The following is a 17,012-nucleotide window of genomic DNA, read 5'->3' as shown; positions in this document are numbered from 1 at the left end:
CGCAGCAATAATCACATGACTCCATTATACCAATCAAACTCGAGCTTGCCGTTCTATGATCACACCAGTCTGTATTGTAAAAATTAAGGTATTTGACATAGAGCGCTGCCGTCAACATGACTCGAAACCGTGGATTTTAACCTCTCCCAGTTTTATCTGGCACCGATTGACCAAGGAAAACCAGAGATTGATTATCCTTTTAATGTCATAATAGGAAATATGTTTTCTCCTCTAGAGGGCACTCATGCTCTTTGGACGAATGATGCTTCATTTCTGGAGATTCAATTATTTTGTTGTATTTATTTGGCTTAAATGTGGTTATGTAATCGGTTATAGTACTTTTACTTTTCCTTCAGTAATATTATTTTTGAAGTGACGCTGCTCTTACCTGAGTTAAATTTTGGCTACTCTACCCACCTCTGAACAAAACTTAGAACTGATCCAAAAAGTCTCAAAACCGTGAAAAACACCGAAGTATGTCGTCCTAATGGAACGTTGCTACAACGTTAGCAGAACGTTTTTAAATTACCTGCATGTTTAAAGTGCAAGTTTTGAGAAAAGCCTGAAATGTGAAAATATGTACTGCATATTTTGGGGATGTTTTATTGTTTCAAAAAAATCACAAAAATGTTAATGCTGTCCAATGCTAAGACTGCTTTTAGAAAGTAATTGAAGTACACCTCTCAAACATACTCATTACATATTTTTTTGATTAAAAGAATTTTCGTTCATTATGATGAGGATTGTTTTGAGTTACGAGCGTGCATGGTCAAAGAGCGAATTGAATTCATATGTCAAGGCAGCAATTTCGTAAGGAAGTCTTCAGTTCCTTCATGTGACCAATGTCGACCGGTTTGTTAAAACGTTAATTTAATTTCACTGTGAGGTACATGTGCTCAAACATATATTTTATTTTCTCTCATTTTAATTTTTTAAATCTCAGCGTTTGGACCTGTACTCTCGCTGAAGTGACGAACTCTCCCTGTGGGTGTTACTCAGGTCTGCTGCTTCCTGTATTGACGGACCACCAACAGCAGTCATAGACGAAAGCCCTGCTGCTTTGCTGCTCACATAACCCGGTCACAGAGCCCCCTCAAAGCCCAGTCGTAATTTTCCGGAGGGACGCCAGACGACCACCAGCTAACACCCCCCGGTGCTACCGTCGGTTGGGTTAAAAGGGGGGGAAACGTGGCGGGCCGCTGAGTCTCGCGGCTTCCTTTTTCCGGTAGCTAGGTGGCTAATGGCTAGCAGCAGGTAGATAACCCGATAAGAAGCGTCCGAAAATAGCAATGCGCTCACGCCAAATACGATAATTACCCTTGAAGGACCCGTTCATTAGAAACACCACAGAATGTCACGTTTTAGCCAAACATTTGAGTGACACGGCTCCGGAAAGTGCAATCCTTTCGCCGACGTTAGCCTGCAGCTAAGTCGTTAGCCACCTAGACCTGATCCTGTTGCTCGTGAGCGAACGTGGAAAAGGGCCACTTTGCTATAAGTGCTCTGCTTGGGGCAGTTCATTGCGTTTTTGGACAATATTTGGGATTTATAAGTTTTTTTTAGTCTGAGATGGCTCCCAAAAAAAGACCGGGTCCGTTGAATATAACGCCCATTGGAGAAGGGCAGCCCACGTCAAACACCACTGATGCTGCATCTGAGTGAGTACCATGACTGAATCCCAAATATTTTACACTGTGTATATCTTTACATAACTGGAAACATGGTGGGAAGTGGTTAGCAGGGTCTGCTTTGCAGTTCTGGGTTTCGAATCTCTGCTCCGGCCTTGCTGTGTGCACTGCGGTTCCTGTCACATTCCAAAAACAAAAGGCAATCCTAGGTTGAATCCTAAACCTAAATCCAGCGGTCTCAAACTCGAACCACACAAGAGTCTTCTTGGTTGTCATTACTGCTAAGGTGATTTTAAAAAAAATAAATCAAAGTCTACCTAGGTAAGTGGTTCTTAACCTTGGTAAAGGTACCAAACCCCACTAGTTTCTCATGTGGATTCGCAAAACCCTTCGGAATTGGGATGATAAAGCTTTTTATTTTTTTTTCAAATTCAAAACCAATATATCTAAGCTAGCAAGCTAATAATTTAGCAAATTCCTGTTCAAAATTCTTCTCATTTTGAAAACATGTTCTATAAACAGGTCAAAATTTGACATCACGCTGCCCATTGATCTGTTGTATTCCCTCTTACCAAGTGCGAGTCAACCTTCCACTGGGCAAACCAGTTCCTCCTCCAATCAGATCGAGAACTAGCTGTTAAAAGAAATGGATTTAGCCTGTAGATTGGTAGCGAGCCAGTCCAAATGAGTATGATAACATTAAGTCAAAATATCACGGTCTCACGGTTTCATTGCAGTTAGTTACTTTGAGATATTTGGTTTAAAAAACAACAACTTTTTTTCCATTGACCAGGATTTTAATTTTTCAAAAAATATTAGCAAATTGGAACACAAGTATACTGTTTAGTCCCAAGAAAAAACGAAAAAATATTCAAAATGAAATTAAAATCAGTGGTCCTTTAGGTGAGCCTAAACCCACAGCCCATTATTATTATCATCAGAACAAAAATAATTATTTTCCATTAAAAAGCACATGTGTATGACTCGTATCATGTTTACATTATACACATACTCTTTCTCAGCACAGACAGTTGCCAGAGAGAAAAAAAACACATTTTACCACCACAAGACACACTAAACACGCTGGAGTTAACTCTCTTTGCTGGTGGGAAATATTCATGACAGTGTTTACTGACCTTTAATTATGTATAAATGTGAAATCATATTGGAGGTATTGCCTCCTTGGCAGCCACCTTCGCAAACATGTTTTACATGTCGATTGGCGCTCCTTCTCTAAGCCGCGGCCGTCTGTAACTTTTCTGTAGCCAAAGTATTCCCATACCAGCGATTTCATTTTCTTTGATGGGGAAAAAGTTCAGGAGTTTAACCTCCTCCAGCCATCGTATAGTACAGCTGAACCACTGACACTGAGCAACAACTGGTGGGGGAGGGTTGAGCGTTGCGGCTGCAAGCGAGGGATTTCTCCATACATTTTTGGGACCAAAAAAATGGCCAATAATTTAGGGCCGGTGTGACGGAAAATTTTTGCAGTTTTGAAACCTTGATGTTTTAATACCAGGGTATACCTTAAAACCGGTAATCGACACATGTCTAATCCAAAACATGGTCTAAAAAGCCACTTTGCCTAGATTTAATCAGCGTACGAAAATGGGGCTCTGCGTTTCTTTACCCTTGACGAACCCGTTAGAGGTACTCACCGAACCCCTGGGGTCAAGAGCGACTGACCTAGGTAAATATTTAAAAAAAAAAAAAAAAAAAACTTTTTCTCCATCATAACCAGCATTACAATGTCACAGTTCAATACAACTGAACTGTATTTAGGCAGTGACTCATATGGGTATTGGGTACCCCAAATAAGAACCTAGATCATACCACACTTCAAGAATAAGTGCCACGGCAATGTATAAGTAGTATCGTGGCAGGATTTCCACCGAATGTCAATCTGTCAAAATACAAAGTCTATTTTAAATTAAATGTTCAACGTGAGAACAACATACAAAGAATTTGGGGGAAAAATATGGCCAAAGTAATTTGCCTTCCTGGGGAATATTTTTTGTGATATCCGATTTAAAATTTAGTCAAAAACTCCTTCAATTTCCCGTGCGGCATTTCCACTTGTCTGCAGGACTATCACATGTCAGGTGCAATTAGACACACTCAAGTAGAAAACTCGGTGTCAGGATTAGCGATCAGGCAGCATAGAATTGGATGCCAACACACTCGCACTCACAAGGGATACACACAAATACTGGGTTCTACACCTTACATGGCTGATTTGTGTGCACTTCACCCCTCCCAATCACTTATTTTTCTGACTCCCCCCTCCTCTTTCTTCTTGGTCAACAGGCCCCCCATATGGTGTCAACCGGAAATACAACTAGCTAACGATAGCACCAACATATTCATAGTTAGTGTAGACGTTCAATGTATTTGTTGTTGTTTGTGCTTCTTTTCTCTCTCCTTTTATTTTGTCCCTCCATATCCCCTTTCTGTTCGCTGCTTTCTCCTTACTTTTTTTTCCAATGTATGTCTGCTACTTGCGTAACCCTTTTCTGATTGTCAGACAAGCTTCAGTTGAAAATATCCTCCAATAATTTTGGAGTAGGCTGAAATTTTGAGGTGTTCTCACAAGTTCATGTTTCAAAAATATGATTGCTTTTCAATTGTCATCAGTATTATTTGCCCTAAAAACTCAAATGGCACAATTGTCACATTATTTGTCCTTAGAGCATTGTTGGCTGCAGAGTTGGTCAAAGAGGTTACTTATCAGTTGATTACCATTTGGGGTGGGGGGGGGGGTCTCTAGGTTGATTGCCCTTGTCCCAATACTCCGACCATAGAAATTGAACTACGAAATTTCACTGATATGTTCTCTACATCCCTCACTTTTGCAGAAATTAAAAACAATTTCCTGTTAAACATTTTAACACTTTGTGTACCAGTATATATTTTTGAGGATGAACATGACAACTGCATGTTCGAAGATAAGCCGGGAGGAAAGAATCGCTACAAAGACGGACAATATCCGAAATTTGCGATAATTTTCAAAAATGTACATTTGTAACGTAAACATAAGTATCTTTGGCTAACTTAATAAAGCATACCACTGCTAATTGGAATACATTCTAATCCTCCATAACTACTCAGAGGTAGACACAGCCGCTGATGTGCTTGAATCAGTTTATCAAACAAACATTTAATTGGCACATTTCATACATCAGCTGCTATTGCCACATTGAAAACCCAGTCAGCACACACCCTGGTCATAATCTGAGCTAAACAGTAAATTTTAGAGTAATTCTTTAACGCCGATTTATTGACATAATAGTTACAGGAAACTCAATTCTATAAATACTCCATCCATGTCCCTCATGGTGACAAATGAGGACAAGCTCTACAAAAACTGGATTGCTGGAGCTTTACATGATGATGCTCTAACAGGTTGCTTTTTTCCTCACAGAGCAAACCTCGAGGCCTTACAAAAGAAGCTGGGAGAACTGGACCTGGATGAGCAACAGAAAATGCGACTGGAAGCCTTCCTCACCCAAAAAGCGCAGGTCGGGGAGCTCAAGGATGAGGACTTTGAGCCTATCTGCGAGCTTGGCGCCGGGAATGGAGGAGTGGTCAACAAGGTCCGCCACAAGCCCTCAGGTCTAGTCATGGCTCGCAAGGTGAGGATGAGTTAGCGTTAACATTTTTTGTGCAGCTAACAGCAGACCTTTTACGGATTGGACAAAGCACTTCTTTGACATGAGTAAATGTGTCCCTAAAATAAACCATAACATCACTTAGATGAATATGTTGTATGTACACAGCCAAAAACAAGTTACATCAAATAGCGACTGAAAAAAAGAGCGTTTATCTACATACCAGTGCTTCTCTGCAAAGTGCTGCCTCCCACTGGCCAAATTGCGCACACACGCTCAAGGCTGTTCTTTTTATGAATTAACTGGGTGGAATTTATTTTTCCTTCCTTTCTTTTAATGTATACATACCAAAGAAGTGCAGAGCTGCCAATGTTAGAGACACTTTTATAGTACCAGGTTTTTCTCGTTTTAACCTATTGACAACTCGTTTCAACCTATTGCTAATCTCATTTTAATGTATTGCTAATCTCGTTTTAATGTATTGGTAAACTTGTTTCAACGACTAGTTAGTGGCCAAGGCTAAATGCTAAAAACATTACCTTTTCCTATAGTTCCTTAGGGTTTGTCAACGTCCGTTACATTGTCATAAGCAAAGTCCTGCACCTGCTGAATACAATCGTGCATGCCCAAACCCTGAGGAACTACGGCATAGCCAAAAAAAAAAAAAAGACAATGTTGTGTGATTAGAGGGGGAAAATTGGTAATACGAGAGGTTCAAAACTTGTACTAACTATATTTGGGAAAAATAATGTGGTTGATCTGTATATTAGTGTATCAGTTAGACATTAGGTAATGTTTGTTTAGTGGTGATTTGATGTTAAACAATTATGAGTCAGTGCTTAGTGGTTTTTGAATATGCTATTACAACCAGCAGAGGGCGCAACTTGATTTATGCTAAGCTACTGAATATAGGTGCAGTAAAAATGCTCTGCCAAATACCTATGAGCAGGTGTTTTACGGCTATATATCTTTCCGGAGGTATCAGATTGGAATAAATTTGTTCTTTTTATGTGTGAAAACTAGATTTTTATGCCCGTATCTTTTGCTTTAATGAATAGAAAGCCTTTATAATTATTTTACGGTGGGAATACAAAGAACAATGAGTTTTCCTTTTTTTGATAAAACCCACCTTAATCTTATGACTGCATATACCTTCATCCTATCTTTCTTAGTTGATCCACTTGGAAATCAAGCCGGCCATCAGGAACCAGATCATTAGAGAGCTTCAGGTCCTGCATAAATGCAATTCCCCGTACATTGTGGGGTTCTATGGCGCATTCTACAGCGACGGCGAGATTAGCATCTGTATGGAGCACATGGTGAGACATATTTACATACTTTTAACACTTTTTAAATCTTTTATTCTGGATATTTGAGTGTTTTGTCGCTACAGGATGGTGGGTCATTGGACCAGGTCCTGAAGGAAGCCAGGAGAATTCCAGAAGAAGTCTTGGGCAAAGTTAGCATAGCCGTATGTATTATAAGTCTTAGCATTTACTTAATATTCCAATTATTTTAATGAATGGCTTGTCTGTAACAGCCCTTTGTGTCTGGTTGTTGCTGTTCACCAGGTGTTGAGAGGTTTGGCATACCTGCGGGAAAAGCACCAGATCATGCACAGAGGTAATTAAGGCATTGGTTGCCTTTGATGGCGATATATGTACATCCAATCTGTGTGTACAGTTCAAATGGATTGGCAGTCTACAGCAGTCAATGACAGTGAATGAGTTTAAAAAAAAAAAAAAAAAAAAAGTTTATGTGTTTCAAGTGGATTCACCCACCTAATTGTGATAAAATATGCAGACAGTAACTTGTTTAATTTCCATTGTATATTGGCAACTGTATATAAAGTGCATAGATTGCCTGAGGTTGAGTGGTACTCCGGGACAGAGTTGTTTGTGAGCTCAGGCAGTAATTACCGCCTCTCAAATGTGATTATGAACAACCTCGCCCTACGTACCCTTCCTTCTCTCCCTCCCCGAATCGCTTTTTCTCATCGTTCTCTCGCTTCTTCATGCCATTGCTTTGTCACTCCTTAAATGACCTTGGTTCCTGGAAGACAGTCACGCCTTGAAAGACATGTTCCAAGGACAGCCGATACAATAATGTATATGTCCTTATTCATGCATAATTATACACGGGTGTATGCATATTATTGCTATACCTTGCCATGTATTGATATTGTAAATATAGTCACCTAGTACACACAATTATTGTGTACAACTAAGGCTGTTCATACTGCTTGCCTTTTCCTATGTCACTGTTCTCTAGAAACAGAACATAAAATGTTGGGCACAACAATTTTCCACCCTGTCAGTATGTAATAGATCTATAACAAAGGCAGGGCAACAACTGTATGTAAATGCTTTCTGGAAGGTTGGGACATGGGTGTGAAGTTTAACATCTGACACTGGCTTCTTCGCTACAGCACCATGCTCCATAAGTCTGACTTAACAGAGTAGTGAGTGCCTTCTTAGCTTGCTTAATTATCTTTTTTTAATAATTAGCTTCTGTAGCGGTTTGAAAAAATTATTGAACTGCACAATTTCCAATAAGATTTTAACCCCAAGTGTGAAAATAAGTTGGCCACTACTTAAAGGAAAAGACAAGTAGTATAAATTACCTTTAAGAGGTAGCATTTAACCCTTTATAGGGCAGTCATTGGCTGCCATTGACGGCGCTAGCCATCCAATCCATTTTTGTCCTTCCTGTTTAAATGAATTGAATATTTGTTGCTGTCAAATGCAATGAAATTAAACCAAAAAAACGGATGCTTTAGAGATTTATAGGGGGCCATGATCAGAGTATATTTCTGTATTTATTCATTTTTTTATTCATTTTTTAAATTGAAACGTGATTAATTTATAAACCTATTATGAATTAGAAAAAAAAAACCTTTACTGTTATTTGGGGCCATAACAAGAGGGTATTTCAGTGTTGTTTTGGCCTCCGTCTAGTTTTAGTCAACGAAAACTTAGACAAATTTCATCTAGTTTTAGTCGACAATTCTCAAAATGTTTTCGTCTATAAACTTCAAAAATTTTAGTCCATGAATGAATAAATAAATAAAGGGTTTCTAACAATTTCGAATGAACATGAGTCTACAAGGACATCAACATCTTCATGATAATAATACACACTGGGAAGGAAAACAGCACATTATTTTCAATTAATTAAAATCACCTGGACTCCATGAACTGTGCGTAAAAAGTTTCCCAAGAGTTTAAGAAGACACTGTGTCACTGCGCTAAATGCTAATGCTAACGTGAACGCTCTCCCAATGCTCCAAGTTTAGTGTGTGATGATCACTTCGCATAGACCTTTAAAGGCTAAAGCAACATAGCATAGCTAAGATAAGAAAACAAAACTTACCAAGCAGCAACTGACACGTGTTTCACAAAGGGAGCCTTGAATGGACACATGGTTGCCGGCCAGTGAGTAAAACCTGTATGTTTGGAGATTGCTAAGAAGTGTGCTAACTACACACACGATAAAAAAAAAAAATCACACATTGTGAACTTATGACGGAAACTATGGCAAATTTTCATCTCGTTCTCATCTCGTCAGACGACAAGTGGCAACCATCTCTTTGTTTTGGTCTCCCAAGACACGTTTTTAGCTAGTCATCGTCATGAAAAAAATTGTTCGTAGATGAAATATTTTCGTTATCGTCACCGTTGACGAAAACAACACGGGTGTATTCCTGTGTTTATTCGTTTTGATTTCATAAATGTGTTTATAAAAACAATATACACATATATTCTATTTTTCAAACAATCAAAAATAGTCGCCTGAACGTAAGGGTTAAGTATAAAAATGGAACATTTCTCAGACCTATGATAATGTTTTAACTCAAAAAAATGGCATTTCCTACCTACTATGAGTGCAGCCGTTTTGTGATGTCAGTTATCCCCACGCACATACTCACTGATAGACCCCTGGACAGATGCATATGATAATGGGTATTAATTTCATCATGAGGAAGGGCAGGGCTTCTGGGATACTTTCATTTGAATGTCTAAAATAGTATTGATAAAGTTCCTGTCAATTTGTTGTATGCTGTAAACCAAAACAAGACGTTCGTATGACGTTGTTTTGTTTCTTTTTTTGTCCATGCCCCTACCCGATCCCTTGCATTCCACATAGATGTGAAGCCCTCCAACATTCTGGTCAACTCTCGTGGGGAGATCAAGCTTTGCGACTTTGGAGTTAGTGGCCAGCTCATAGATTCCATGGCCAACTCCTTTGTTGGAACGCGTTCCTACATGTCGGTGAGTCAGCAGTGCGCCCCCACCCCGTTTCCTCTGGCCCCATCCCCACTTTCCTTCCCTTTCTTTTCTCACATGGAGTGGCACCGCCCTCTACCTTCTTTCTCACTGCCCTGCCAAGAGGCGAGGGCCATGCCCAGGAGAGCGTTCTTTGGCACACGCTGTCAACTGTGTTATTTCTCTCTCACTGTTCTCTCTAATTACGAGGACACCTGGTCAATGCAAACATTCTAAGTGTAGCCCTGTTGACTTCCTGTCAATAGTTATTATACTTTTTTTTTTTTTTTTAAAGATTTTTTCTCCCATCTTTAAATGTGGAAAAAAATCTTTTCACGTGTACTGTCAACAAGTAGAGCTGTGTTCCCTAACATGTGTTCTATTTGGACCAATAGTGTATTTGTACAATGGCAAAATGAAGAAAAGTGTTATCCCACACGGACTCCAGTCTTTTTTTTCTAAGGAGATCACACATGAATATTAATATGATAAGAACAAAATTAACAGTCCAGTCACTCAGCTTTTCAAAAATATTATGTCTCAACTCTTAAGTTGTGCTTTTGGATTTTGGACTCTTATGCTATAAAGCAGCAAGCACTATGGGGAGCCAAGGAATGTGTGGAGATGCACGCAGATATTAAATAATTGTATTTTGAAATCTTTAGACATCTGTTGTGTTTGGACTAGTACCATTTTTCACCTTCAGGGCCTTCCAGAGACGAGAGAATTGGTGTCTTTGTAGATCTTATGTACCTTTTGCATAATCTGTAAAAGTAATTAGGTAACCAACCAGCAATCAAAACTTAAAACAATACCTATAGCCTGAGGCATTTGGGACTGGAAGAGGTGAAAGGAATAGCAGTAAATGCACCAATGTGTTGTCATTTATGAGAGTCAAACCAGCGATATTTTTTTTCACACAGAACGTTTTATTGAAGTCTTGGATTTGGGTAGAAATTTCCAAAAGGCCTATGGCAGTTTCAGCAACAAAAAATGCTGTTTGGGAGGAGACAAAAGGCCTAAACACAATGTCCACACTCAATGTGATGATTAAGTGCAGAATATTAAAGCCATTATGAGACCATAGATTTTCATTTTATAAAGTTCTTATTTTTGATAGACACTGACAAATGGACATTGATTTGGTAAATACTGTGGTTTTAGTAAATCATACTGGATCACACTGTGAGCTTTTCTCATGTCATACGCAGTAGTATAAAAAAGGAAAATCTGAAAATTATTAGGGCTGTCCAACCCTTTTCACACAAGTACAGATCCCCTGAAAGGAAAAAGGAATAAAGTACAGTATATACTTGTATACCCTGCATTTTTAACTCAAATTGTGGTCACCAGTAGGAGATGCTGTTCTCAATATAAAGCCATGCAAATCTACACTGGTAGAAACTTGAACTACAATAATTTTGTTAAATCAACACCTCAATGAAAGTCTCAATCAAAACCCAAGCATGATTATCTATGTAATGTTGCCAATTTAACTAATTGTCTGCCATTGTTGACTGACGTCCAATTCATTTAAGCTGCGAGTGAATTAAGTACATCAGTCCATATCAGCTTATGCATCCCTGGCATAAGCGGCCCACTCTTCTCTAGCCATTATCCACTTCCCACCGCCCTGCTGGACCTCCTGCCAGTGCTGCCGCGTGTCTTGGCGCAATCTGTCTGTCCCTTTGACGTATATACTGTACCATGTGTCATCTCAACAGCCGGAGAGACTGCAGGGCACCCACTACTCTGTTCAGTCGGATGTATGGAGCATGGGGCTGTCACTGGTGGAGCTGGCCATCGGTCGCTACCCCATCCCCCCACCAGACTCCAAAGAACTGGAGGCTATCTTTGGACGGCCTATGCTGGACGGCTGTGAGGGAGAGCCTCACTGCAACGTGCAAAGGCCGCGACCACCAGGAAGGCCCGTGAGCGGTAAGAAAAAAAATATTTTGTTTACATTTCTGCTCCAAATGTACTGGTGTCCATTAGGGTTGTTCCGATCATGTTTTTTTGCTCCCGATCCGATCCCGATCGTTTTAGTTTGAGTATCTGCCGATCCTGATATTTCCCGATCCGATTGCTTTTTTTTTTGCTCCCGATTCAATTCCAATCATTCCCGATAATTTTTCCCGACCATATACATTTTGGCAATGCATTAAGAAAAAAATAAATAAAACTCGGACGAATGTATACATTCAACATACAGTACATAAGTACTGAATTTGTTTATTATGACAATAAATCCCCAAGATGGCATTTACATTATTAACATTCTTTCTGTGAGAGGGATCCACGGAGAGAAAGACTTGTGACTTTGTATATTGTGACTAAATATTGCCATCTAGTGTATTTGTTGAGCTTTCAGTAAATGATACTGTAGCCATGGCCAAATGCATGATGGGAAGTGGAACCATGACTGTGCGTAGTGCTACCAATTGATATATCTTCTCTGCGTTGGGAAATATCTTAAGGTGTTAAGAAAAAGATCAATTGCTACCTTGCCTCCCCACATTTCCTTCCCACGATAGTTCTAATCGTAGGGAGAGGGATTGTAAGGCTTTAGCCAATTACTTAAAGGCTCCAAAGGCTGCCAAAATTCACTCTACTCATTGTACGCTGCCTGTTATCTCTCTATATAGGTAAAACGGCGCCATTACAGATTGAGCTCGACAATGCGTGAGTGAATCGTGCTGCTCATGCATTAATTGCGTTTAATATTTTAACGTGATACATTTTTTAAAAAATTAATTACGGCCGTTATCGGGATAAATTTGATAACCCTACCTTAAGCCTAAACTAAAGACTGTGGATGGGTATATCATATTATGTTTGTAACGTTAAATACAATTAGAAAAAGATTTAATAAAAAAAATATACTGGACTGTCTCAGAAAATTAGAATACACAATATTCTAATTTTTTGAGACAGTCCTGTGTATATATACAGGACTGTCTCAGGAAATTAGAATACACAATATTCTAATTTCCTGACTGTCTCAGGAAATTAGAATATTGTGTATTCTAATTTCCTGAGACAGTCCTGTATATATACACAGGACTGTCTCAAAAAATTAGAATATTGTGTATTCTAATTTCCTGAGACAGTCCAGTATATATATATATATATATATATATATATATATATAAAAAGGCATGGCCGATATTTTTTTGCCAATTCCGATACTTTGAAAATGACGTGATCGGGACATCTCTAGTGTCCATAGAGTAACTGGATTTAATGGGCGTCTCTGGCACAGGGCATGGGATGGACTGCAGACCTGCGATGGCCATCTTTGAACTATTGGACTACATTGTTAATGAGGTCCGAATAAACACCATGTACAAATTTAGCAATTGTATTCCATGGCCTATTTTAATATTTGATTTTTGTTTCCTGCTCAGCCTCCTCCTAAACTGCCACATGGTGTATTTACAAATGACTTCCAAGACTTTGTAACAAAATGGTAAGTATTTGTCGCTTTTATTGACTTGAAATGTGATATAACTTTGGAGAGAGCCAGGAGTCATTAGGGGTCTGCATTGTTATCAGTCTATCAATTTTCTGTAGAGCTTGTTCTCATTTGGGTCACAATTGAGCTGGAGCCTATCCCAGCTGACCTTGGACATAGAAGTCGAGTATACCCTGGAAAGGTCACCAGCCAATCGCAGGGCAATAAAAGAGCCATTCACATCGATAGGCAATTAAGAGCCTTCTTTAAAGGCAGATTTTAAACTGAATGTTGCACTTTTTCCCTTTTAACTCCCAAGGGAACTTCAGCTTTACATGTACCGTGTTGCTCTGTACGTAGTATGTATTGTGGAAATAATACATAGTCTAATGCATAGTGGTTTCAGATGTCATACTAGATGTAATACCATTATCCAGCAGAACCACCTCTTTTCTAATATAGCAATTTCTTAAGATATAGGTGACACGTCAGGTTTTTGTAGGTGCAAAGCATTGTTCAGCATTTTTCTTGTTTTCATTTGCTAGCAAAAAATTGAGATGTGTGCCCTCAAAGGTAGCAGTGAGCACGGACTTATTTCACAACAAGCAGCAGTTTCGTAGAATAATTGGTCAAATTATTCATCAGGAAAGCATCTCTAAGCTGTTTATTGTCAAACTAAGCATAAAACTATTACATGTCACATATTTCAAAATGCCAGATAATTTTATTTTTAAAATAATTATCTTAATCACATGGTATGCTAATGAATAATGTCAATGTTGCGGGTTTATAACCGCTTTGCAACAAGGGATATTTGAACTCAAGCGGTCTAGTACCATATGTAGATGGGCAATATAACTCATAGGAATATATTCTTTATCCTCTGCAAAAACCTTCACCTATTACTGCAGTTTAATAAGGAGCTGAGAGCAGCTCCATCTGCATTATGTCGGTATGTCTGTATTCCACTACCCTGAAGTGGCCATGGTGCACACACCAGTAGCAACTGCAGTGTCCATTGAATTCAAGCAAAAAATATTGCAAAAACCGTTTTAAATGCATTATGTTATACTTGTTATTGCTATATTCTTTAATTAAGTGCAATATTATACAGTGCTTTTTTTTTTTTTTTTTTTTTTTTTTTTTTTTGAGGTGGCTGATTTGGATTCCGAGGATTTCCATTTGTTTAAAAGGAGGACGGATGATTCATTAAACATTTTAACAACCTCTATAGTATGTTTTATGAAAAACTGTCATTTTTTAAGTAATCGAGTAGTAATCGCAGACCACTATTTTATATCTGTGTAATCGGCTAATAATCACAGACCACTATTTTATGTCGGTGACCTTTTTTGTGTTCACAGCTTGATCAAAAATCCAGCCGAAAGGGCTGATCTGAAGATGCTGATCGTGAGTGCCTCAACTTCGTGTGCTTTTTCCTATTTCTTCCACGTTTTCATAACCACCTTCATTCCCTCTTGTTCTCCTCACAGAGTCACATATTCATCAAACGATCCGAAGTGGAGGAAGTGAACTTTGCCGGCTGGTTATGTAAAACCATGAACCTCAATCAGCCCAGCACCCCCACCCGCAGCACTGAGTGAAGAGCGCCTACCAGCCCCTCCCTCCTCAAGCACTGCCCACGTCACACCTCTGGGTCTTGCTTACATATTCACATACATTCTCTTGTGCACACGCGCACACAGACACACATGTATTGGCACTTTTCTCATGTTGTTTTTGGGCTTCAAAACAGTTCCGGCTTCCTCTCATGTAATTTGTTCACCAGCAACAGCTGCAGGGCTCTCGAGTCGTCGTACTGTAAGACTACAAGCTTCACCAGGCCAGTGTCACCTTTGCCACTCGGCTGCAAGGGAGATGATGCTTTGATTGACACACTTGTTTTATATTAGCTATTCTGTATGAATTTTTTTCTGTGGCGATGGTTGAAGGCTGGTGGTGCTGTATTTTAATGACGATGGAGAAAATAGGAAAACCTAAAAATAGTCAAATCGACATAGGTTAAGTTCAAGGTGAACACAGCAATTTTCATTTATGCAGACCCCTTCTGTCAAATTAATGATGTGAAATGATCTGCCATATTGTAATTAAATTTGATGGGGATAGAGCGCAAGAGAGTTGGGCACATTCAGTCATGTTCGCTTCAAATATTATTATTATTATTTTTTTTGGCTCAATGATTGATCACTCTGAGGATCACAAACCAAAGAGGATACTCGCACTTATCGATGCCTATCAGTCCACCCCCCGTGTTTCGGCACATTTATGAAGAACACAATATATCAGTGCACTTTGGATGAAATTCTGTGCAGTTGCGTTGACAGTGTTTCCTCATACATTTCAATCGCACTCTCCTGTAACGGGAGAGGCCAAAAATATACTACGTCTTTTAATGACGTTGCGAAAACAATGATCAAAATGTATTCATGGGATGCTATAGCATGGTTTAATCTTCCTTATACTGTGCGTGTATTTTGTTTTCACAGTGCGGATGATCCGCCAGTGTTTTGATGAAAACCCTCTGTGCTATCAATATGAATCATTTTTGTTCGCTAATATTTTCTTTGTTGTTGATCTGTAGTTTCCTCCCCTCCTTCAGGTGTGTTTGATTACGCTCCCCGCTGTACTGCAAAAATGCGTGGCACTCCAAAAGCAGCCAGCAGACTTGGATCGTGCTCCTCGCACACCTTTTTAAGCCAAGTTGCGCTAAATTGGACATTAAGCTTAAAGCAAATATTTAATTAGTACAAAAAGGGTTCTGAGAATGTAACCCGGGTCTTTGTTGGTCACATGCTGGTGGTGTCGCTAGCCTTGCTCGAGCTCCTGCATTTCTTTTTTTCTCTGCTTTTTTTTGGCTGCCCTCTCTTAAAACCTCCAAACCCCCAAACAATGTGCATTCGTCCCAAGCATAAATGAATGCATCGTCACTTGTATGTGTACAAAATATACAAAAATTACAGGAGTACTATTTTGCAGTCTTAATATACAACTTTTTTGATTTATGTAAATGACAAGGAAAAGAGTCATTTATTATAATATAAAAATGTGTTGGATATGGTTCTAATGTATAAAATGATAAAAATAAAACTTATTTGTGAATGTAAATTACATGATCTATGTAAGTCATTGCTAATGTGTCACAGCATGAACATGTTTTTGAGTTTTTTTTCCACCTGAGTGCATGTTTTGGCAGATTTTGATCCCTAGTACCCTAATTTTCAAACTATAAACCGCTACTTTTTTCCTTCATTTTGAATCCCGCGTTTTGTAGTCCAGTTTGGCTTATTTGTTGATTTATTTGGGTTTATAGGTAATACTTCATTTGACAGCGGCATCACTAGACTGTCATAAGACCGTAACAGTTATGACATGACACTATCATTGGCATTACTGAATGCTTATGTCATTAAGTGTCATCTGCCAAATTATGTCACTAACTCCATTTATGTCCAACTTGGATATTTTACATCCATTCAAATGTGAGATAATTTGCCAGATAACAGTAATTGACATCAGTTGGGTCAGGGTCATGTTAAGTCGGGTCAAGCTAATGTTATGATTGTCTAATGACGGTCTTATGGCGCCACTGTCGAATGAAGTGTTAGCAAATACCATAAGTAGCAATTAATGAAACAACTGGAACAGTGAAGAAATAATTAGCAAAGAACATGAATTTTGATATTTACATCTGTAGCGCTGCAATGCATGCTAAGAGGCATGTTGGACAACAGTGCTGACAACAGGTGGCAGCAGAGGTTGACGGTCTCCCCCAAGGGAGCAGTGATTGCCAAATGAAGCTTCTTGAAGCAACGAAGATTTGCAGACAATTGGTCAAAAGCTTCACGGTGGTTCATTTGCTCTGATGGCGGTCTTATGACGCCGTTGTCAAAGTGTCACTGTTCAAAATCTTTTGGTGTAAATATCCCATATTACTGTGAGGACAGCTGCGGCTTATAGTCCAGTGGGGCTTATCCATGAACAAATGCCATTTTCGTGCCGAATTTGGTGGGTGGCGGCTTATAGTCAGGTGAGCCTT

The 17,012-nt window shown here is 39.1% G+C and overlaps 1 protein-coding gene across 1 annotated transcript; it reads left to right on the top strand.

Moving 5' to 3' along the window:
- The first annotated feature begins 974 nt into the window (after positions 1-974).
- Positions 975-16,099, top strand: map2k2a (mitogen-activated protein kinase kinase 2a). The gene is made up of 11 exons (XM_057842145.1): positions 975-1,658; positions 5,050-5,260; positions 6,409-6,555; positions 6,630-6,707; positions 6,808-6,859; positions 9,383-9,507; positions 11,226-11,439; positions 12,764-12,828; positions 12,909-12,970; positions 14,320-14,365; positions 14,449-16,099. Exons 1-11 carry the CDS (start codon positions 1,570-1,572, stop codon positions 14,557-14,559), a joined length of 1,200 nt encoding a protein of 399 aa, XP_057698128.1. The 5' UTR covers positions 975-1,569; the 3' UTR covers positions 14,560-16,099.
- The last annotated feature ends 913 nt before the right edge of the window (positions 16,100-17,012 follow it).

This window comes from Corythoichthys intestinalis, chromosome 7 (assembly GCF_030265065.1).
Source record: "Corythoichthys intestinalis isolate RoL2023-P3 chromosome 7, ASM3026506v1, whole genome shotgun sequence".
In the NCBI taxonomy this organism is placed as follows: domain Eukaryota; kingdom Metazoa; phylum Chordata; class Actinopteri; order Syngnathiformes; family Syngnathidae; genus Corythoichthys; species Corythoichthys intestinalis.
This window is presented reverse-complemented; position numbering and strand designations above follow the sequence as displayed.